The 23,918-nt window shown below is 43.0% G+C and overlaps 1 protein-coding gene across 1 annotated transcript; it reads right to left on the reverse strand.

The window, feature by feature from the left end:
* Positions 1-73: 73 nt before the first annotated feature.
* Positions 74-23,022, reverse strand: fam120c (family with sequence similarity 120 member C). Its single transcript, XM_023393016.2, has 17 exons — positions 21,485-23,022; positions 18,943-19,189; positions 18,695-18,777; positions 15,677-15,805; positions 14,591-14,693; positions 14,378-14,451; positions 13,722-13,996; positions 11,806-11,968; positions 11,619-11,702; positions 11,246-11,417; positions 9,396-9,645; positions 6,993-7,107; positions 5,050-5,259; positions 4,487-4,727; positions 4,151-4,286; positions 3,481-3,544; positions 74-3,294 (listed from the first exon to the last, which is right to left on the reverse strand). The coding sequence occupies exons 1-17, from the start codon at positions 21,998-22,000 to the stop codon at positions 3,037-3,039; spliced, it is 3,120 nt and encodes a 1,039-aa protein (XP_023248784.1). The 5' UTR covers positions 22,001-23,022; the 3' UTR covers positions 74-3,036.
* Between the last annotated feature and the right edge of the window lie 896 nt (positions 23,023-23,918).

Here is a 23,918-nt window from a genome sequence, read left to right on the forward strand (position 1 = left end):
TCTGTGTGTATGTGTGTGTGTGTGTGTGTGTGTTTATGTGTTGTGTGTATAGATGGTTGTTTCTGTGCCTACCCGACGACACCGCTAACATGTTGTTTTTGTTTTTTGTTTTTTTTTTTTAACCCGTCCATGCAAACTTGTGAATGTGGGGTTTTCGAGTCAGTAGAATGTGTTACCAAATGATCTCTTGATGAACTGACGACCACTCCACTGGGAACTGAAACTGCACAAAATCACTTCAGCACAAAAGCAGAGAGAATGCTGCTGGTAACAAATGCAACTGAATACCTGTCTGTCGTGTGCGCGTGTCTGCGTCTATGTGCTCTTGTTTTATGTATGTCTGTATGTCTGTGTGTGTGTGTGTGTGTGTGTGTGTGTGTGCGTGTGTGTCTGTGTGTGTGTGTGTGTGTGTCTGTGCGTGTGTGTGTAATGGTTATCTGGCGAGCGAATCGAGAGAGGGCATCGTAAACCGGATCACACTCTGGCTCGCCGCAGAAAAGCCATCTTCTAACAATGTACTGTTGCGATACACATATTTGTACTAATGTCAAAAGTTGAAAGCAGTTAAGTATATGACTCCTAGTAATTCTAGACTTAGTATTTCGGCCAGTGGAGCTATATTCTCTAGCCTAGTCTTGGTGTCTGTGTATTACGGTCATGTGTTAAGCCCGACGCTGTTACCTACTCTTAACCTATAAACACCTAAAGCACTCGTATGCTTAATCCCTACCAATAACGGCTAACATGTCCAAACCTCTGATTTCATTTGGTGTTGGTGTAAGAGACGGCGGCGCGGCCCAGCCCTGTGATGATGAGCGTACGCCTACACTCATGGCTGGGTCAACTGTCAGCGTTTCACTGTAATGTGTTGAGTTCATAACAGAGGGGATGTCTGACGCGACTACATTAACACTTACATATATAGTCAGGGTTTTGTCCTTCAAAACGGCATTTCATAAGAGCTTTATCCATGTCAATTTTGTGGCACACAATAGAGCACAAGTCATCAACATAGTAAGAAAATAAGGTGCTTCTTGTTGACTTGCCTTTTTTTAAAATGAGCTCATTTCAACCTCTTACGTACGTTTATAGAGATTACAATGTTCATGGCCAGCATCTCTCAGGCAATATTTGTCGGTCTTCTGCTTTTACATTTGCAGTTGTGCTACCAGTAATCGGTAAGAAGTACATATTTGTATTTCCATTGTCAGATGAAACCTACTGTGGGGGACACATCTCATTCTCTACAAACATAAGTGCTCTAATAAAACAATTCAGTATCTTATAAGTCTCAGATTGTGAGCGGCACACTCAGGTCCGCCATGAGGCCTCCCTCTCCCCTGTCGTGTGACATGTGATCCAACCCATAAAGCCTCTGCTGTGACTGAGGTGCTTCAGGGCAGGGAAGTGCTTCCTGCTGGTCTAAAGTGACACACCAGAGCTCTGCGGGGCAACAGCTCTTGGTGTTGGGCTATTGTCATGACAACATTTGCTCAACCACCACCTGAGGGTGGAGGGATCTTTGAGGCTTTGCTGCCACACCCCTTTTATATCAGTGGCCGCCTCAGTCGGCTAGCCTTATTAAAATACACTTTGGAAATAACTTTTTAGAAATCTGAAATGATTCCCGGGAATCCTTGACATGGACAATCAGGAGTCCTTTCAGCTTCATTGCAAAGTTCTTGATTGAATGTGTGAGGCCTGTCTGAAGGGCACTCTGCCTGGCAGCAGTCACCCAAACCCTCACCATCCATCTCCATCTTTCGCTGGGTTAGCATTATTCTTTTCTTTTTGGCCTTAACTCCAGAAGGTGCCTCAGAGTTTCTCATTTCTTTATCACCTGGTAGAGGACTGTCCAGTGTGGTTTAACATTTTTTAAAACAAAGTGCTTCTTTGTCTGAAACCACTCTGTTCACATTCTGACGTCTCTCAAATAGATCTTTACCTTTAAATGTAGTTCTACATGTCATTATGATTTACTTAGGCGCAGGGGACACCCCTCACAGACTGTCAATTCAACTGTACAGGGGCTTGTTCAATTTCATTATATTTAAATACAACATTAAGTGCTTCTGTTGGGATAATACAATCAAAGCTTTGGGACAAAGGGACAAAGGGGGGGTGGGTGGGAATATAATATAATAATGCACTTTTTTTGTTTTTGGAGGAGCGGGGGGGAAATCTTGCATACTTTAGGGCTTAAGGTGCATAAATTCATGGGGGTCTCTTAGCACAACAGCTAAGCACTAGGCTATGCTACATAGGTCAAAGTAAAATAGCACACTAATACCATGGCGGTGCAGAAGTGCTCCAGTGATAGATAACCAATTGATCTATAAAGGGGTTTGATGCTAGCAAGTGTGCCAACACTGTGTGTTTAGCAGTGCGGCTAGCCTGCAGAGTGAGGGGGACGAGGGTCACTGCACAGAAGAATGGTACATCACTCTGAACGTCTCTCTCAACTCATGTAAGACAAACTCACACGAGATGGCTATGGCAACAAACCACATTAACACACAACTACCGACCATGGCGACCAGGCCTAGATGCTGTAACCACGGAAACCACATCCAATCTGTCACCGTAACCGCAAGCTTAACATCTGTGTGCAGAGATTCAAACAACGGGACCATTAAAAACAAAAAAAATAAGAATCTTAAACTGTACAGATACCCATACTTAAAGAGGGGGCTCGTTCAAAATGGTGGGTTGTAATGGGGGTGGGGCTTCAAGCTTATTTTTACTCTGAGTGCGGGAGGGGGGCATTTAGGATTTTTGAGGGGTGGGGCGCTTACAGACTCATGGAGAAGACCTCTCTTCATAAAATAATGTAAAACCACATGAGAAAACTAAAAAGGGAGTAACAGCTAACTGCTTTAGCCTATCACATGGAGCAGCGGGGAGGAGGAGGAGCCTCGCTTCACCTCCTGCTCCATGTGATAAGGTGCACAGCTAGCAGGCGGGGCTACAAAAACAGGGAAAGGCAGTCGAACACAGATAACTCTCTCAGAGCAGTGCATCCCGGGAAGGATGCCATCACTCTTCCTTCTGTAGCGCTCCGTCTGACGGGCAGTCGTCAAGGCAACAGGGGGCCTCCACTTCCACCCCCTCTGATTGGTTGTCTCTGCTGGCTAAGGCACACGGGATTGGCTGGGCCAGGGGGGCCAGCTCCAAGGACTGGCCGATGGCGGAGGTTGCTGAGCTGCCGTTCAGCTGCTGAGTCGCAACCTCTGGCGTGGAGCCCGCCTCTTCTGAGGGCTTTGGGGGACTGCTGGCTGGGGGGGATGATGACGTCTGGAGGAGTTTTAACAGAACAGCAGGAGGCATGAGAAGGAGAGAAAGAGTGTGGGAACGTGACAGACAAAGAGGGAATTGGTATCTGTGATGTTCTCTGGTGGTTTCAACGTTCGTGTCAGGATTTGAACTACAGGGCGACACAGCTTAGTGTGAAAGTTTGGTTTGTTACTTGATGGGTCATACCTGTGTTCTGTTGGCAGCTGCCTTTTTCCCTCCCCTTACTTTTGCTGGAATCTCTTTACCCCTCCTGTGATGAAGAAACAGAGTCATTTAAAAAGTACCCATCTCGTATTGCACTTCTGTAACTTTGTTGGACTCCTGATGGATAAAATAATACAGGTCAATGCAGTAGTTTATTTTCAAACTCATACTGAACAAGCAAAAACAAAAAAAAGGCTTTACACAACATATTTCACAAATACAGTAACATTGTAGACAGCATTTGATGTTCAACATCAGTTCCCCTTTAAATTGAGGAAATATCAGCAATGAGCCTTAGGGCTCAGTCACACCAACTTTAACGACAAAATTCAATCCCTCATTATTTTATAACCACCCATTCACACGTTATCTCTGTTGTGTCCAAAATATAGAAAGTTATTGCTTTAATTGATACTTTTCTGGTAAAACATGAAGGGGCAGGGCAAAAGAGCCTGCATATGAAATGTTTTTACAGCCTTGGAAAGCTGGCAGTTGCATAACAATATAGCTGTATACAGCAAGTACATAGCTTGTAGTTGATACTATTCACAGTTATACAGAGTATATCCAAGCTCCTCAATATCTTCATTCTCCCTGAAAATTTATTGTGGCAAAAGTGTTGTTTTGGAGACTAAAAGACCATATTACTCACCCTTTCCCTGCTCCCACTGACACCACCTGCATGTTGAACCCCCCTCTTCCGCGGACTGGTTTGTTCCCAGCCCACTGGCCAACCACCATGCCAGCTATCTCCAGTTTCCCTCCCTGAGGGGGGATGGACTGAATGCCTGAAGAAAGAACATTATTGACAGCTTAGACAGACAGTCTTTTCTTACTGTAGAGTGACAAACTAGAGCTGTCCCAATTGTATACAACACATGCACCACAGGGCTCCGTTTTTATGCAATGCATATTTGGATCTGCTTAGAATGAGTGTGTTGTAGAGCTATCGTCTACATAGAGACAATATGAGAAAGCAACTCTGTACCTGGGAAGGCTCTGGGTCTGTGCTGGGCGGGGTGATGTGGATGATGTGGGTGATGATGAGGGGGCATGCCGCCCATGGGGCGAGGTGGGTAGAGAGGAGGCATGGGGTAGAAAGGGGGCACCATGGCAGGGGGCAGGAAGGCAGGAGGTGGAAGAGGAGGGGGAGGAGGAGGAGGGCGGGACAGGTTGATGCCCTCGAGGATCGCCTGACGCATCTTCTCGACCTTAGACACCAGCTCCTCCTGCAGAGCAGAAAGACGGCCGTGACTGAGCTTTTGAGGTACAGTTATTGAGATGAACACACCTACACAGCCTGGGAAAGTCTTGAGTGAGGACACTGATGAGATTAAAGTCTATTTGAGACATGCACCCCTTAAAATACAGAAAAATACTTAACATGCAGCATGTTACCAAACTGGAATTAAACAGTAAAAAGTCAAAAAGTTTTTACCTACCTCATTACTTCTGTGATTTTCTTGTCATTTGGGATTATTAAAGTACTCCATGAGCTGAGAGGACTACACACACACACACACACACACACACACACTCTCTGGTTCGTACCTGCCCCTCACACATGTCCAGCAGGGCGGCCCGGTCGCGGGCGGCCCGGGCCAGTTTGCTCTGGAACAGTTTGCCGTCGAAGAAGCCCCAGGGACAACAGTGTTCCCACGGCAACGGCTGGCCGCACACATCATTGATGAACAGCGCTGTGTCAACGCCGGCCATAAAGAGAGCAGCCAGCTGCACACCACGGGCATCCACCTTCTCCACCTGACAGCCAACACACAAATGAGAAGTGACAGTAACTTCAGACTGTGCGCAGTACACAGAGATGAGGAGAACACAGAAGAAGTGACAGTGCAGAGGAGCTGTGAATCACAAGCTCTTGAACACATGGTTTGTTGGCACACACGTCACACTATGTCTCAAAGGAGGATTTCTAAAGAATCAAGTGCGGTTATTTAAGTGATCAAGATCACTTAAATAACCGCAAAGGAAGGATATTGAGATTAGATTAGCCAGCAGACTCAAACATGCTCTGCACAAAGAGACTAAATCAGGAGCACAAAAAGCAAGAAAGGAAAACATGTGAATCGTGTATAGAAATATTAGATTTAAGTGTAAAAACCCTGATCTATCACTCTGTTTACAGGCACCATATACCCACCATACACTAGAAGACTTCGAAGAGACTTAAGAGTTTTTAGTCCTACACTATACTCATACACACAAACAGACATGTACACGCATCGCTTGTATTCATTCAGCTCCATCCGTCAAAGGCGCACATGCACACACGCAACATCCTAACCAAGCATTAGGAATTAAAATCAAGAATTAAAAATTGGTCTGAAAGTTTCCAGGTTTTCCAGGATGTGTGGGAACCCCGTCTGCTGTGTGTGTGTTGGAGTAGACTGACAGCGGAGTGAGAAGAGAACAGGCAAACAGCATGACAGTGTCACTGTGTCTGAATTCAACAAATAGTCAAATGTTCAGCAGTGGAAACGTCTGGAGGGACTTTTCCCATTAGCTTCAGTCTGACTTATTGTACATACAAAGATACATTAATGAACTGACTGAAGTACTGAATCAATGAACTTCATGGATTACAACACAAACACATATTCCTACATATCACCATAGTTACCAAATAAAGAAGTCACACATCTACTATCATTAAATTCTCTGGTAGTACTGTTTGATTTCAGACCACAAACAATCTGCACCAGAGTCAGCCTGGAGGCGGGCTGAGCCCCTCCTTTTCATGCGGCCTTGGTCCGGTTGTTTAGTCCGCACCAGAGTTTGATTCACAGCTTTCACACCAGAGTCCAAACACATGAACCAGGGTTTGTTTCAACTTAACTAGACCTGAAATGACTATTTGATTGATAGAAAAATAATCTTCAACTGCTAAATTTTGATCATGGAGTAATTGTTTGTTATCTTTCAATCAAAACTTTCAACACATTCTCTGCTTTCAGCTCCTTTTCTTTGTCATATATCACAGTCAAATGAATATCTTTAGGTTTTAGACTTAGTTAAACAAATCAAAACATTTTAAGATACCACCTTGGGAAATGCAAAGTGAGGGGCATTTATTCACAAGAGTGCTCACCTGAAATCCGCTATATTTTTATTTGATCACTCAGAAAACAGTTAGCCAATCTCTTCTGATTGGCTCACTGACCTGTTGTTACTAGAGGTCCAGAAGCCTGAGAGAGGAGATGTAAAACTACACTTCAAATAAAACACAGGAAAAGTATAAAATATGGGGCCGTTAAGAAAAAAAAATAAACTGCCAGGTTGATTGATGATGTAAATAATGGTTAGTTGCAGCCCTGAGCCGAACTTGTGCACCTCGATTTTGTGCTTCTCAAAAACACACTGCACTAAACAAGAGCACAAATAAAGGAAAGTAGAAACTAAATGAAAATAACGTGCAGAAACATCTGTTTTCATTAGGAAACCCCTCATCAGTGATGGAAGGAGGAGTTGTGTCTCACCTTGAGTTCCTGTAGCTGGTCGGGTTCGTAGAGCTGGCTGGAAACAGCCTGGGCCAGGAAGGCATCTAGCTCATGTCTCTGGAGGATCCTTCCTCCAGGCCACTGCATCATATACCTGAGAGCGAAGGACAAACAAAGCTAAGTTGAGAGCAGGAACACAGAACTATGGATTATAGTGATGTCTACTGTTCCTTAAGAACTAGCTCCAAACCACTTAATTTGAATTGCTGGCTTTGAATTGAAATCTGAACTAGTTAAAAGATGCCTATAATCACATAATACAGCATTGACACGGTAAATGCAATAAAAATATTTTTTAAAAAACAGTCCCATATGTAGTGTAAGAGGTGAGTGTGACAGCAGACGAGGGCTATCCCCTAAAACCCGAGAAGTGAGCAGAAGAGCTTTGAATAAAATTTCTGTTGCAGGGGAACGATGCACAGTGTACTTCAGGGACTGAATCACTGGTTCCTTTGTATTAATAGTATCATAGTTTGACTTAGTGTCAATCCCCTAATAAGCCCTTTCCACAGAGGACATTGTGACATCTCACAGTAGGAAAAGCCCAGAAGTGCATAATAACAAGAATGACTGATGAACTCCATGTAACTGCCTCCGTTTCAGGATCCTGTTCATGCAGGTTCCCTGTTGTTACTAAGACGGAGCTATCGTTAATGTCATTAGTAAAAACCTGGGATTTTTCTATTATAACGTTTGCTGTGACAAAGTCCTGGTGACAATGAATACGCACAGAACCACTTTGTTCATAGTTTCTGAACCACCTTAACAAAAACACAAAAAATAGGAAGTTGCAAATTCACAAACATGATTCAAAACAAAGTAAAACTGAAAGACTAAAACATTCACACCATCACGCTGACATGATTCCATTCAAATTACTAGTACGCTGTAGTCCAATGTTGTTAAGTAGGTGTCCAAGACCGGTTGCCATATCTTAATGAATCCCCCTACATTATCATGAAGGGTGTAGGTCACTTTTACTCAGTACCTCCTTACACCAATCATCCAGAGCAGGGACGTCCTTACAGATCCACAACTTGACAAAAGTCTTTCTCGCAATATATAAGAGTATTCAATCAGTTTAGCGTTGTTTTAGCCTTGGCGATAGCTCCAGGTCATATCAACAACTTAATCTTTCACTTCTCTAAAAAATGTTTCCAAAACAGCTGTTCATATGTGCCAATTTCTAAACTGCATTTAATACATTTAGGAGAGCTTAGACTAAGCTTACCTCTCAGTAATAGTGTACAATGAAGCTTGTGTAACATTTCAAATTGTGTCTCCATCAGTATTAAAGCTCACTATAGTGAGTATTTCTTCTGTTTGACATTCTATATTAATTTGCCATTGCTTTCAGATGTTATCAGTAGAATAATTACAACTTAAACTTAAGAAATAAATCTTTTGTCACTGGTGGTTTAAGAATGTCTTCCTAGAAAGACACGTTTGGAGCTTGTGTGTGTCCGAGTGACATTTTGACATCATTTTGTCCTGCAGAAAAACTTCTCACTATGCTCACTTTGTGTAGCTCAATCGTTGTATTTGTGTTAATATTAGATTTTATTTTGCAGCTGTTTTGCCACAGGCTTGCTGATAACTCGGTTACTCTTTTCAAAAAGTGGGAGATAAAATTGTCAGAGGCTCATGTGAATGCTTGTTCAACTCGGCTGCTCGTAATTACCATCAAACCACTCATGCTCGAACCATTACTTAAACGATTAACTGATAGTGATTAGCTGATTATCAAAATAATAATCACAGATGTTTTGGCCAAGAGAATTAACATCCACCAGCTGTAAACCTTCATTTATCAATACCAAACTTATCAGAGCACAGTGGAAACACAGGTCTACTGGAACAAAGATTTACTGAGCAATATAACTTAATATACCATAACTTATCAAGCAACTCACCCATTACGATTAGAAAATCACAGAGCTACTTCCTGCTGTATAAATGTAACCAACACCAACATGGAGGTCAAGCTGGCGTAATAATACACTGCATGCAGTGTACTAAGATACTGTGCAGCCTTGAGTATATACTGTCATTTTCATGAGCAAAACAATTCAGAATCGATTAATTTGCTGAGTATTTCCTGAATAAACTAATTTTTTTAAAAATGCCAATCACCATTTTCCATAGCCACTAACAGCCCCACTAACAGTCTAAAACCCAAGGATGTTTAATTTGCTATCATATAAAACAAGGAAGAGCAGTGAAAAGAACTGAGCACATATGTTCATCCACACTCTCCGAGACTGGTTCTCACTGAGGTGCCTACAAAGACACACACTACATTAAGGGCAAGACACGTGCACATTTTAATGAGGCATTATAAAAGAATACTACACCCAGCAGAGGTGTACAACACTGTCATACCTGAGCACGCAACACATGAGCAGCAGATGCTGTGGAACCTGTGCTGGGTTGAGGAGAGCTGGGCAGTCAGAGCGAAGGCAGGCCAGAAAGGCCCTGGTTCTCCTGGAGCGGTCCTCGCTGGCACGACCCAACCACAGCCGCCTCAGGTTGGGGCAGGTCCACTCCCGGAAACACAAGGCTGGAACCAGCTCTGGAGTAAGGGCTGACTTGGCCTTACCGCTGCTCCACTCTTTGACAATCACTGGAGGAACTGTCACAGAGAGCCAAGAAAGAGAGGTGTGGGCATGGTTTGGTTTAAGGGAAATGGTACAACTGGCACTATAAATGTATGACACAGACAGTTCAGTGCCAGGCTTTAGAGCTGGTTGGTATATCACTGTTGCATTGTGGTATGAATCATGTAGCTAACAGACTCAGTAAGAGTGTAGGTAGGGTTAAAAGACTCTCAATGCTCTGTAATATAAATAAAGGTTTAGTTCCCATGGTTAACTTTGAGACTTTCTTGTCTTTCTCACAGCAGCCATTCTGACATTTCATCTCAGGAAAAGCACAAGTGTAACTTAATACAGCAACGCCGCTTCAGTTACATGTAGGGGTGTGGGAAGAGCCCTGCAACCAGTAGACCTGAGTGGAAACCAGCCAACAGTAATGACATTATCTACACCTGTGTTTGGCAAATCAAAATGTCCTCTGCCTACACAGCAACATCAAAGCTGCAAATGCAAATAGTGGCTTGTTCCCTTAACCAGCTTTCTGGCGAGTCAGCAGACATACGACCACTTCAAATCTACTTCACATTGGCTAAGGAAACCTTCACCGCTCTAATCTATGCCTTGCTCATTTACTGATGCATGCTTTCGGTAAAGGACCTTCCTCAAGTGTCAGCAGATATGCGAGATAGCCCACTGAAAAACAGAAGAACAAACATAACCACTAAAAATGTGTCCCAAACCCGAGCTGGACTGACATGAAGCCAACTGCTCCCTCACTTCTGTTCCACTAGCTTTCACTTCTCACCGTGTTTCTCATTGGATGCTTTTACTTGTTAGCTACAACGGCTGCAACCAACATTTATTCTCATTTTACCACAGCGATCTTCAGTTTGCCTCTGCTGTCCAACCAGCAGTTCAAAAGCTCAAGATATTTAATGTACTGTCACATATGACAAAGAAACATTTGATACGCTGAAACCAGAGACTATTTCGCATTTTTGCTTGAAAAAATTAAATTATGAAAAGATTAGTCAATTATCAAAATAGTTGCCGGTGAATTTTCTGTCAATTGACGAACCGGCTAATCGTCACAGCTCTACTAGCTACCATTTCTGCTCACATTGACAAAAAAATCATTAAACAGTAGAGCTATAAGCATCAGTTAAACAACCAAAAATAAACCTTGGACTTGACAAACTTCTGATACTTCAATACAGTACTGTGTTGTATTTGCCGGTACATGCCGTACAAACAATACTTGGGAAATGTCAGACTATATCAACAGCTGATGTATATTCTACATCCCTGTATTCGAAGATTACATGACAAAATAAACCAAGAAACCAACTGAAACTGAAATTGGTTAAATCACACGATAAGGGCACAATAGATTACCCAGCTAAAATATATTATAATCTAAATATGAGGAAAAAAAAACAAGAACCCTAAATTAAAGTTAACTAGTTACCAAGAGGGCCAACCAACCTGGTTCAAAGTTGATCTCAACCAAGCCCATTAAGGGAATTCATTCATCACAGAAATGATGAATTCAAAAGAAAAACACAGATTTGTGGAGAACCCGTCTAAGAATCTGTCTCTCTCTCACTGGCCTCATCTACATACTGTACTCAGGCCTACCTTCCAGGGGAGCCCTCTTTCGGAGGGCAAGCCTCTCCAGGCGGCGGTGTGTCTCTGCCAGACTGAAGAGGACACCGTAGGCATACTGTCTGGCAGCACGGAACAGCAGAGAGGCAGGAGGAAGCTCAGAGTTACACTCATCCTCTATACACACTGGCATCTTCATCTCGCCCTGGGGGGGCGGATGGTGGAGGGAGAGGTAAAGACAAACGAAATAAGAAGAGAGATTAACAGGAGGAAGCGGAGGTCTGACAAGGTTTATTTATTACTCGTCTTTTTTATAATTCTTTTTTTTAACTAGACAAGGTGATAAGGGGACAAATGCAAAGACAAATAAAACTTGGCTGTCATATGAGTGAGGAAAATTGTGTACCTTGGTCAATATGTGGTAAATCTGGGGGTACATTAGTCCTCTTCTGTGTCTGTGTTCGGCTACACGAAGAACCTCAGCACTGACCTAAAGTGACAAACAAAAAAAACAGGAAACACTGATGCCAAAATGCAGCTTTCCACAAAAACAACCTACAACTGCTACTTGATTTGTGTTTTATGTCTCTCACCTGAGGCAGAGGGGGTGTGGTTATGTCCATGTGACTCCGCGTCGCCATAGACAGCAGTGACGGAATGTTTGACCCACTCCCGTTGCCTTGGGAACCGTCTCCAGAGGCCGAGCCCCCCCTTCCAGCAGGATCCTCCCACCGAGAGGACTTGTCCGTCAAATGGCTGAAAGAAAGGGTTCATGGGAGTGTTTAGTCATCCTGGCCTGGCATTCATCTTATGTCTGTGGGTTTAATATGGGTGTAAAGATTAAATAATACATATAGGAAAACAGCGAGAGCGAGAGAGAGAGAGAGAGAGAGAGAGAGAGAGAGAGAGAGAGAGAGAGAGAGAGAGAGAGAGAGAGAGAGAGAGTGAGAGTGGCAGAGGACGTCAGTAGAGTAGGTGGCCCTTTTATGTGGCCAGGACACATTTGCATTCACACTGCTAAAAGAATGTGGCCACATGTGGCCCAGACCACCTCCGAATGTGGTCTGAGTGATCGGATCTCAAATGCGTCCTCAATGTGTCTTGGGTGCGTTCATACCTGAACGTGAGAGCTGTCTACCTGTGACAGGATCAGCTGAGACAGATGTTAATACCGGGTCTAAACAGGGTGCAAGAGACTGGGGTTAGCACCTCCCAGTCAGAAGCATTTTCAGCAACCTAACTGAAATGTATCCAGTGTATCACCGTTACTGTTGATTACTGTATGTGTGGCAGAGGAGATAGCTTTCTGACGTATTTCTGATTCAGTATTTGAAATAAATAATTGACTGTTGTTCCTGGACCGTTGCTGTTCTGATCGTGGACTTCGGACTTAAATGTGTATCAAATCGTTTCAGAGGAAGAGATACACACCACTGTTTGTGTGTGTGTTTGCACTATTGCACAGTTTCTGCAAAAAAGGCATTTCCTCAAACGTATTTTGTGCAAACGTTTCAATGCTCACTTTGTTTCAGCGGCTCGCTACAAAATAGACACTAATGCAGCAAAAGAGTATAAACCTCTACAACGTGTCCAAGGGTTCCCCCATTTCTGACTTTTAAATCCCATTTCAGGAAGACTAGTGGGGCAACAAAACACATGAAGAGGCAAAATCACATGTTCACCACTGAGGAGGATTTGCCTTGCTGCTCTTTCTTTCTCCTCAGTCACTCCTTGAATCTCTAGGCTGCAGCTGGGCTACTTCACACCACAAGCTTGTTGACAAAAAGCCAGTCAGTCAACAAGTGTCTGTGAAATAGAGATGCTATGAGTGCAGTGCATTGTGGGAAAGGCTCATCTGATATGAAATTGGCTTTATAAATCTCCGCCTGCACTGTTCTCAGGTCAAGCAGGACTTCAAAGTGGTGCTTTAACTGGGAAAAGATATCTGTGTGCTACTGTGACGTCATTGTCAAAGCACCGCCTACTGAAAACAGGAAATAACCCTTGAGTGACAATCATCATTTGATTTACATGACATTTTCATGGTCTGGTTTACACTTGATATACAGGAACGTAATGCATGTTGGCGGCCTCGACTGGGCTCCTGGCAGCAGCCCTGAGGTTCGTGACATTGCGAGGGCCCGGATAATGCTGCTCGCAGCTTAAAATTTTCACTGAATCCTTCATAATGATTGATGTGAGAGCGAGGGACACAGGGGTCTCACAAGTAAACCCTCTATAAATTCTCACATCAATTACATTCGTCTGACAGCGCTCAATAGCTCTCACAGACTTAAAATGAGAGAGATTTCATTCTTGTTTATTTCCTTTCCATTTCCTGACCTGTTGCATGTTCAACGTAAAGTGTAGCCTGCCAACGTACTGTGAAAGCTAAGCTCTTCCTGTGAGTAGTCAAAACAAGTGCTTTGTTCCACCTAAAATGACAAAGTCCCTTTTTGACTTAAATGTAACGAGGCACCTTGTCTGAAACCCGGACTACATGTCTTACTTTGCATTGCTGTCATTGGGTTCGTCTCCATCTGATGACGAGGAAGGTGACGGAGAGGGACCAGACTGACTGCCGGTGTGATGATTGGGTAATCGATTTCCCCCCTGAGTGGAATCATATGGAGCTGACCAGTCAGTGAAGCCCATCTTGCCCGTCAGTGAATCGTTGCAGTCTTGGGACGGTGGTGGTGGGTTCTGGAACAGAGGGGTGGAGCCAGGTCCGTATGGAGCATTTTGATAGGGTGGCTTTAACCCTGGGACCTGGGGAGGAGGGAACTGCGGTTGGACAAGAGGGGAGAGGAGAGGGGAGGGATAAGAAAATAAACGGGTTGGAAAAGGAAGAAACAGAGAGAAGTAGGAGAGGAGAGAGAGGGAAGGGAGAAGGGAGAAGATGTCTCAGGGACGGGAGCTAATACTGTCCTATTTTAATTCACATCAAGCTAGAAGCATCTAATCAAGGCTGGTGGGAGGATTTTGGATGGAAAGGACTGCACCCTCCTCAGGCAGCCAGTTTTCCCCCTAAATGAACTCTTGCCACAAAGGGATTTAAAAGAGCAAAAAACTTAATCCACTCTGCTACATATAGATTTATGTAGAGCAGAGAACAATTACACACACATCAAGGAAGATGAAGGATTGCCAAGCGCAGGAATTTACCTGATTCTTTCCAGGCTGCATCGGTCCCATGTGGCCAGGTGGTCCCCCAAATGGAGTGGGTCCAAACCCAGGTACTGAGCATGAAAAGATGAAAAAAAAAAAAGAAGCAAATTAACATTTTTTTATAAATATATATGCAGCTCCAATAAAACAAAAGTGATTACATAATGTTGTAGACACTTTATTCTGTTTCCTGTGCAGTTCAGGACTCACAGATGAAAGAGGAGGGCCCCATGTTGGGCGAGCGTGGTTTGGAGGCAGCTGAGAAATACTCCACAGCTTTCTTGAATCGCTCCACCTTGTCCTCCATACGAGACTGTGAGAGGAACAAAGCATCGTGTTGACTGGGATTATGACACATTATGGGCACAGAGATGCCCTGGCATTAAATGTTCACATACATCAAATCACAGTAAACAACGCAACAATGAGCCCCTTAAAACCTAAATTGACCCGTCACTACGTTGTCCCGCAGGAACTCTTGCAGAATTTGATACTGTTAACGAGCTTCTCGTTTCTCAGCTGTATCAACCTTTATTTCTTGAGTTAGCCAAACTACTAAATGAAATTGTTGGCTGTTACTTATTAAACACATATTTCAAACTGGTGCCTGTACACTCAGCCAAGGTACAGCAAATACTTTTCTGATAAAGATTAATTTGTATCATCATCTGTATCATTAAAAGCACTGTTTGCACCCCTTGTTTGGAGCACGGACCCCCTAGAAAAGTGCCATCTGACCCTCTCCCAGGGCGAATGTCACAGAGCAGTGACAAGACATACTGTATATAAACAGATTAGAGAGGCTGCAGATTAATTGCAATGCTTCTTATTTACACCATTTGCTCAATCATAAAGATATTTAACACCAATGGGGACCAAATTTACACTTCTGCATAGAGATAAAACAACAAGATTAATCAATAATGAAAATATTCATTAGTTTGGGCCCAAATGTGTCCAGTGTAATCAACACTGTAAACACTGCAGCTTCCTCTCCTGAAGAACTGAGACTATTTAATCCCGTTAAGCACATGGATTATTATAAGGTCTGGTAGAAGTCTATGGTTTAGCACTGATGTGTGAGTGAAGTACAGATGCGGACTTAAGTTTGAGTCTGGTATATAAGGTCAAACATTAGTTGAAAGCACATTCATTGTTTTAAATTTTTAGGTGGAATGTGCATGTATACTTTTCATAAATTTAAATGAATTCATTACATTGATAAAAAAAAAAAACAACAAAAAAAAAAACTAAATCATAATAATCAGTGAAATGTACAGTGCAAACATGACTCACCTGTGACTGTTTGAAGACATCTCTGGCGATGGCGTCGAGGTTTCCCAGGTCTTTGATGGAGGAGACGTACTCTGAGACGGCCTTAATCACCACCTCACAGGGCGGCAGCACCAACTGATGAGCTCGCACCTGCAACAGCAAACACAGTTTTGATGCACATATCTCTGGTTCAGTCGGGAGAAAAACTATGAAAGGGCCACAGAGATATTTATCTGAATATTTATCATTTTACAACTTTTTTTTATTAACTCACTTTTCTTCTTTTTTCTTTTTAAATCAACTTGGAGCAGAATCGCTTTACTTAAGTAAACAGAAACTTCAAAGGTACTTAGTGCACTGCAGGGTCACTACATGGCTAATGTATTCGACCACAGTTACTAAGGGAGGACTGTTTTTGAATTTTGAAAAAGCATTAGGGCCAAACCAACATACCTCGCCACTCATATTACTGGTTGATGACCTTTTACAGATTTTGGTGTTATTCCATTAATAAAAATTATAGTGCAATTACAAAAGGAATCTGTGCTATAATTTATATGTTTAATTTTACAATTATATCAGAAACTTTTGAGTCGATACTCATTTAAAAAAAACATGTACTTTAGCCATTAGCCTCAATACTGAGTCTGAGTTGTTCTTCGCCAACGGTTCGTTCAAAACAACAAATCTTTTGGGTGAACGAACTGTGAATCACTTCCTGAAACGACCCATTCATTTCTTTATTCAGTTGAACATGCAGGGAAACACTCCCTGACTGAGTGAGTGATTCAAGTCATTGATTCACTCACTCAGTGTGAGTGAGTGAGGGAAACACTGACATGTATATTTAGTTGTTAGCAGGGATACTCTTACTCACTGAGTGAGTGCTTCCAGCCAGTTTTGTTCGCAGGTGTACTGGGGTATGTTCAAGTCTAGTTTGGTACTTTATTGATGCCGGAGGGAAATTACTGCACGTGTTGCCACAGCAGCAACACACGTGCAGTACAACACAACGCGTCGCAAGTAGCGTATACAGACAAACAGCTTTAGAACAAAATATGAGTGAGTGATTAATGGTAAAAAATAATTGTGGAAGAACAAAGTATATATGAATGCCAACAAAATAATAATAAATATAAAGGGATAAAAATAAAAAGGACAACTAGATGTACAAATCAGCAGAATATACGCCTGGTGACAAATATGTGAGTGGCACAACAGAATATGAATAGCAGAGCAAAAAAGGGCTCAGTGATAGTCAGCGGCCCCTGAGACTGCCTCAGATCCTTCCACTGTGAGAGAACGGTGCATGTTCAGTGATTCGTTCACTGAATGTACTACAGAGTGAATGTGAAGCTCATGAACGTGAACAGTGAACATGAGCCCAGAGTGACGGTCAGTGGCTCCAACTGCCTAAATCAGGCCCATTAAGTTAGTAATGTAAGTTTAATGCTAAACTGTGCATCAGTTAAAAAGGGTTAACAGTCATTAAAATAAACAGCTTTCAACTCCCATATACAGTCAGGAAAATCAAAATATCAAGAATTACAAAAAGACTTTGGCATGTTTGTCAAAGCGACAGCGACCGTTCAGGAAACCAGGGGTCATGAGGAATATATTCCGTTCAGCTGTGTCAAGCACTGAGCAAATCTTTTTAATGAACTATTTCAAGTGCATGTTTTAACTATTTTAAGTGATCCACGATGCTGAAGAGAAAACGGCTTTGCACACTGCTGAATCAAAGAGAAATTTTAGTTATCCAGACATCATCTTCAAGCCAGATTTGAAAAATTCGAGATATAACATTCAGGAGATCCCCTCATCTCAAGTTACCTGGCTAAATAACTTTAATTGGATTCTGCTTGTGTCTGGTTCATAGAGTTAAACCTTTAAATTCCTCTCTTGTTATTATTATGTATGAGAGAAAATGCCAGGACAGGACAAATCTAAAAATTCAAACACCCATTTATATCAGCTCTGATAATTTAATTATAATTTAACTGAGAGGCATAATTAGAGAGTAGAGAGTATGTCATGTTCTAGAAATCGTTTAAGACAACAGCGCAGCTACTAGAGGATTCCCAGTGTAATTGGTAAGCAATAAAACACAACATGAAGGTAATAGACATAAGGGTAATAGACAAAGTTGAGGCTGTTCTTGCACTATGTAACATGGGTTGAGCTGGTACAATCTCTCACAGGATGTGCGTTTGTGGTGCACACCACCAATTATATGTCTTCACCTATAAGAAGCAGTGAGCTTGCTTTTCTCAGTACAGACATCATGGCAGAGGTGAAGAGACTAGCTCCTAGCATCTACATCTTACCACACAACTGCCATGGGTTCAGATCAGATTCGGCAAATACTGACTCGACATGAGCGGACAGTGTGATTTCTGGTTTGTACTGAGATGATGATTTTTTGTTTGTTGCCTGAGCGATTGATAGGCTTTGTTTTCTGTACATGAGCTGTTAGTTTCTAGTGGTCCACTGCTTCCAGTACCGTTAACCGCTCAAACCCAACAGAATTTAATGCGCCAACGTCCTGTAATAGCCACTTGTTGCTGTAGAGGCAGCAGAGGCTGCTGCTTCTGCTGCGCAGCAAAAGGTACATTGTTTTGCTTTAAATAGTCAAAATGAGAAGACAGATTTGAGCAAAGTTTAAATATTTCAAATGTTTCATGTGTGTGGAAACAAGTGCTGGAAACTGATGAAAATCCACTGATGAGAAAGCATTATGCTCCTAAACCACAAAGGATTTTATTTTGAAAGAGCAGCTCTCAGCAACAGCAAATTAGCAGAGAAGATGACCAGAAAGGCTTCTCTCCAGAAATGATACTATACATATAAGAGAGAGAAAATTAGACCTTTAAAGACCTAAAGTAAGCAAGCAATCTGGTTGTGTTGACACTTGAGCTAAGTCAGGCCTCACAAAACAATTTGAGTCATTATATCATTACGTTATCGTTAAATCTTGGTGTGATTTGGTGTGATATGGTGTGATTTGCGAAAGACTTGGGACACAGAAGCATACAGTACCTTGAGAGAAGCTAGTGGGTGTTCTGGTCCCAGCAGACTCCAGTGGAAGGCAGCCAGGTCCTCATCAGGCAGAATATGATTTCCTGCAAGACGGAAATGCTTTCAGATGTTTGCTGTGTCAACGAACAAGCACAACAGACAAAGAGAGGCACCAAAAATACACTTCACAAGTAGGGCGTGTGTTTCAGTGAAAGAGAAATGTGGCATATGTTTGAATTTGTGGAAGTTGAGGTATGTCTGGTCCTTACCCAGCAGAGCAGCAAAGCAGGGCAGGTGCTGTGTCTTAAGCCCGAGCTGCCTGGCAGCCTCAGACAGCAGATACTGGTGTGTGGTCAGGTTCTTGCCGTTCCAGCTCAGTTTGAGTGCGTGCGATGAGAAATAGGCGGGTACGTTGCAGAGGGCAAACTCAGAATCCTGAGCAATCAGACCAGCAAATCCATAGTCCCTGTAGAGAGACAGCACTTCCTGGTGGTGGTCCTCCAAAGTCTGTACAACCTGTGGAAACAGAATGGGCAAACTCAGCCTGCTGTGTCATGAAAACACAAACTCTGGATGGAGTTTGATGGCATCTCCTTGTGAGTGCATCACAGTTTGCAGCATAGTTCAAGTCAAACGATCGCAGTAATAATTAGTCAATTAATCAAGTAGCTGAGTGACAGAAAATTTATCTGAATCTATTTTGACAATTGCTGTTTTTTGAGCAATAAACCAATCCCAATGTGTCTCTAATTTGTGGATTTGTGACAGCTTTTTTTTTTTTTTTTTTTTTTTTTTTTTTTTTTTTTTTTTTTTTTTTTTTTACTATTTTCTCATTTCTTTTTAATCACAGATGACTAATCAAGAAAACAACTGTAAGATCAATTGATACTGAAAATAATCTTTAGTTTTGGACAGGAAGTAGTTGTTTCTGTATAATTGCACAAACACCAAAGAACAACATCAAAGACTGTAAAAATTACTCAACATTTGCTACCAGTCATCGCAATATACTCAATTTATAATGAAGGTAAAGATGAGAGACTCCCAGTGGTGCTGATACCTGACACTATGTATACCAAGCTTAGCTAAGCTTAGCTCCATAGTCCACACAAACAATTCATAAACCACTGCTCTCTTGAAAAAAAAATACATTTGTGGTAATTTATGCTGCACCAATCACTTCCAAATTGCTGGTGATGCAGATACCCAGACCTAGGGCAACATCACTTTTTCAGAAAGCATTGATGCAGTACCCAAATGGTGCATGTGGTGCATAGTTATTGCACAGAGAGAGCACGGAAGAGCTTCTGGATTATGCCAGAACTGTTATGTTAATCTTGTTAATCAATGTCTGTGTTAATCAATGTGAAAACTAAATAATTACATTCAGTTACCTCATTAAAAATCTATTTAATGAGCTGGTAATGAAATCTCTTTCAAATGAATGCAATATGGGACAGGGATGGCAAGGCTGATTCTGAGGAAACTGTTTTATTTGTTTGAACTGTTTCAAATTTCTGTTGTGTCACTCGACAATAATAAAAACAAACTAATATAAAATTTCAACAGCCAGAATAATAGATATGCAAAATATCAAATAGATAGGTTAAATGGGCGTGTATTACACGTAAAGATGAGTAGGCAGTTTCTGCAACGAGAGGAGCAGCAGTGTACTTTATAAAAAGGTGTAATTCAAGCAGAGGCAGGACACTTGAAGCTGCAGAAATAGGACTGTTTCTCAGAATACGGGTAGAAAAACAAGTACACATGGGAACTGTGAGTAATGATGCTGTACTAGCACAAAGAGCATCTGAGTGTGTTGTACTGTAATGTGGGTGGGATTTTCTGTTCTAACAAGTACCTTCTCAGTATACACGATGGTACTGGGCTTTTAATACTAGCATGCAATCTGATGGGAAGGTAAGTCAAAGGCAAAAACTGACAGCCAAGTAAAGCTGATTGAAAGGAAACTTCAGGGGCAGTGTGGCTGCATTTACGGCAGGCCTTCAACATAACATTATGAGTCACATTTCCTTTTTCAAAGACTTCATGTGAAGTTATTCAGTGTCTCATTAAAAGATTTGGTTACATTACAACACATTTCTTTATCTCACTTAAGCCGACTATATTTAAAGATATAGTACATCCACCTTTTGGTGCTTTTGTGTCAATAGGTCAAATGCACAAAAAATAAAATACTTTAAACTTTCATCAACCAATTGAAACGCATGGAATAAGTCCTTACAAGTGTACCACTGTCAGGCACTGGGGATCTATAAATAGTCTATCCACTCAGCAGTTGTTCAACAATGTATGAAAGGTTCATTGAGTTCATGTTATGTAATATATAGGTTAAACTGGGTCATGTTGTGAAATACATGTTTCTAACCGCTCTTGAATAGGGTTGCACAGAGCAGCCGTTCATCCAAAATATCTGTTGCACTGGAAACATTTGTCCTCCCAGTAGACCATCCCAAATACATCCATGAAAGCAGAGCAGACCAGCTAAAGGTGTTAGCTAGAGACAGGAATCTATACTCTGTTTGCAACAAACAGCCAGTGCAAAACAGCCAGTTTGACAGCCGGGGTCTGCCTTCGTTTGAAGCTGTAAACAACAAAACCCCAGGTTGACTAGTATCAGTGGTTAGGTCAGGCAGCTACACTTGCTCACTAACTGGAAGGAGTTAAAACAGCGCTGGATGATGTAAGCTACTAAATGGGCGTGCTGCGAGAAAGGGCAACTGTTAAATGAACGGCACGCCATATGACCACAATACAACAACTTCACACAGCCAATATCACATTGCTCACCCGCACTCGGAAGCGGAACATGGCGAGGCGGACACAGTGGCTGAGGCAAGCCGGGGGCAGGAACCATGCCCGGGGAGGCGGGGTGGCCTTGCTGCCGACGTGGTTGACTATCAGCTGCGCCGTCTGTCGCTGGCCCTGAGCTCGCCGCGCCCACTCGGGCCAGCGCTCCTTCCCCAATGTGCCGTTGAAAACCACGACCAGCTCCAGGCCACCCTGGTACAGGCAGGCCTGTGACAGGGCAGCGAGGTAGCCCAGCATGGCGTTCCACTCGCCCCCGCACACCCAGTCCGTCTGATAACCGCCGTAGAGGCGCTGTAGGCCGGAGTCAGCGTCGATTAGGATCCTGGCAGGCGGGGGCGGGGGAGGCATGGGCCCGGGGTGATGTGGGTGGTGGTGTGGATGATGGTGGTGAGGGGGCTGGCGGGCCGCGGTACGGGCAAGCTTCAGGAGGTCCACCGGGACTGCGGCCCCGGGACACCGCTTCTCTAAATACTCTTGAAAACCCTGCACTCCCATGACGGTGTTGTTGAGCCTGTGTGTCTGGCCGGGAGCGGGCTCTGAATACGTTCTGTACGCCGTGTTTGTAATGTGATGTGGGGCGAGACTGTAGCTAGCTGTGCACTTCAGGCAAGCTAACTGGTCTCCGATGTAGTGACTAACTGTAGTTTCGTTAACCCTGCAAAACAACTTATCCGACACCCAGACTGGTGAAATGAGTCACTATGCACTGCTGCACAACCCTGTCAGTCAAAGCTACTTAATTACCTAAATATCGAAATGCCAATTTTTTTCAGTTTTGGTTGCGATTGCTCAGTTTAGTGTCCATCCCTGTGGATTTTTGGTGAGATGCCAGCAAGGCCAGTGCAGCTACCTACAACCAGAAAAAGTTCAACATATTTACTACTCCCATAATTTGGCTTTAACATACCCAGCTTCCAAAATGTAGTTGGCAGCAAGTAACAGAAATGCAGCTGGCTCGTGGATGTTATTGAGAAATGACTATAAAATAATGATCCTGCTGGTTTGTGCACATGAAACAGAGTCAATACTGCGCATTAGTTAGCAACCAACAGGCTGGATGGCCAGTTCGCGGACATGATGTTAAACCGAGTAGCTTGTAAAATCGTTACAGATTCAGTATTTGGACATTTATTCTGCACTACCTCAGGCTAAATTTCAGCACATGTGTAGCGAAGCTTGGTGGCTCGCCGGTGTCAGAGTATGGATTAAAAAACAAACTAACAAGCTGTGTGCCTGCCTGGCTGACTGACGAACTGTACTGATATTTGCTAACGGTGTGGCTAGCCGTTAGCTGCTGGCAGGGTCCCCGGCGTGATTTGACGCGTCAACTCCAGAAGACAAGTCCGGGGCGGACACGACGCGGAATGAGATGGATGTTTGACGAAATAAAAGAAAAGTAACTAAAAGAAAATAAAAATAAAAGCCCGATGGTGCCTCCCTCGCTTTCTTCCACACTCACGGCTTCATGTTGCAGAGGGGAACATTACTTCCAAGCGACATCAGCCATCTTGCGACTTCCTCGCGGCCCAGTGGAGTGGGAGGGAAGGCGGAGGGAGTGAAGGGAGGAGGCGCCGCCGCGGGAACGCTGGGAAATATAGTCCAGTAACCGTATCACGTCTAATAAGCGACACTGTGGCGACAAGGAGAAAAAAACTACAACTACCAGTAAAAGGATAACGGCGGTTTGGTTGGGGATAAAAAAGCTGGAGAGTAGAATTTCTCCAAGAGGTCCACAAGTGATTCAACTAGAAACACCGTCATTTGTTCGAATATTTACATGCTCAACATGCAAATATAACATGTAAAAAATCATAATATAACAGCTGAAATGGTAGGCTAATGTTGATGCTAAACGATCCGCCTTATAGTAGCTCTTAACAAATGCTTAAGCAGTGATGCCGGAAATACAAGTAAGAAAAACTAGTGAATTAACAAATCAAACATGAATAAGTCGTTATTTGGTGCATGAAAAACGATTGAGGTGTAACAGGTAGAATGGTGCTGACCTGTTCATGTTCAATCTCTGTCGCCTCCCTGTGGTCGTTTTTTTCAGCTCTGCTGTTGACGAAAAACGAGAAACTAACAAACTAACTAGGCCAGCGGGCCTCAGGGCTCTCTGTTCAGGTTGGCATGGTGACATGAAGCCAGCTCCAAGTAATGCAACTGCACTGTGTTTGCCTGTGTTACCGCTGTCTGCGTTTCCTCTTTCATCAAAACTATGCACAATAAGGATCCTTTTGTGGATGAGTGAATGCAACCAGAGCGGTGGCCGGCCCAGGAATGAAACAAGGCACCCACGGAATCTGACTGGCAAACCTCGGTGCCCTCCCATAGGAGAGTCATAAGGAGATAGGTAGTTGGCTGTGTAAGTATCAGAGCCTCTGTGTGAAGTGACTGTTAACTGTTGACTTGT

This window comes from Seriola lalandi, unplaced genomic scaffold (assembly GCF_002814215.2).
Source record: "Seriola lalandi dorsalis isolate HSWRI2012SDOR001 ecotype SW California unplaced genomic scaffold, Sedor1 jcf7180002054927, whole genome shotgun sequence".
Lineage (NCBI taxonomy): Eukaryota > Metazoa > Chordata > Actinopteri > Carangiformes > Carangidae > Seriola > Seriola lalandi.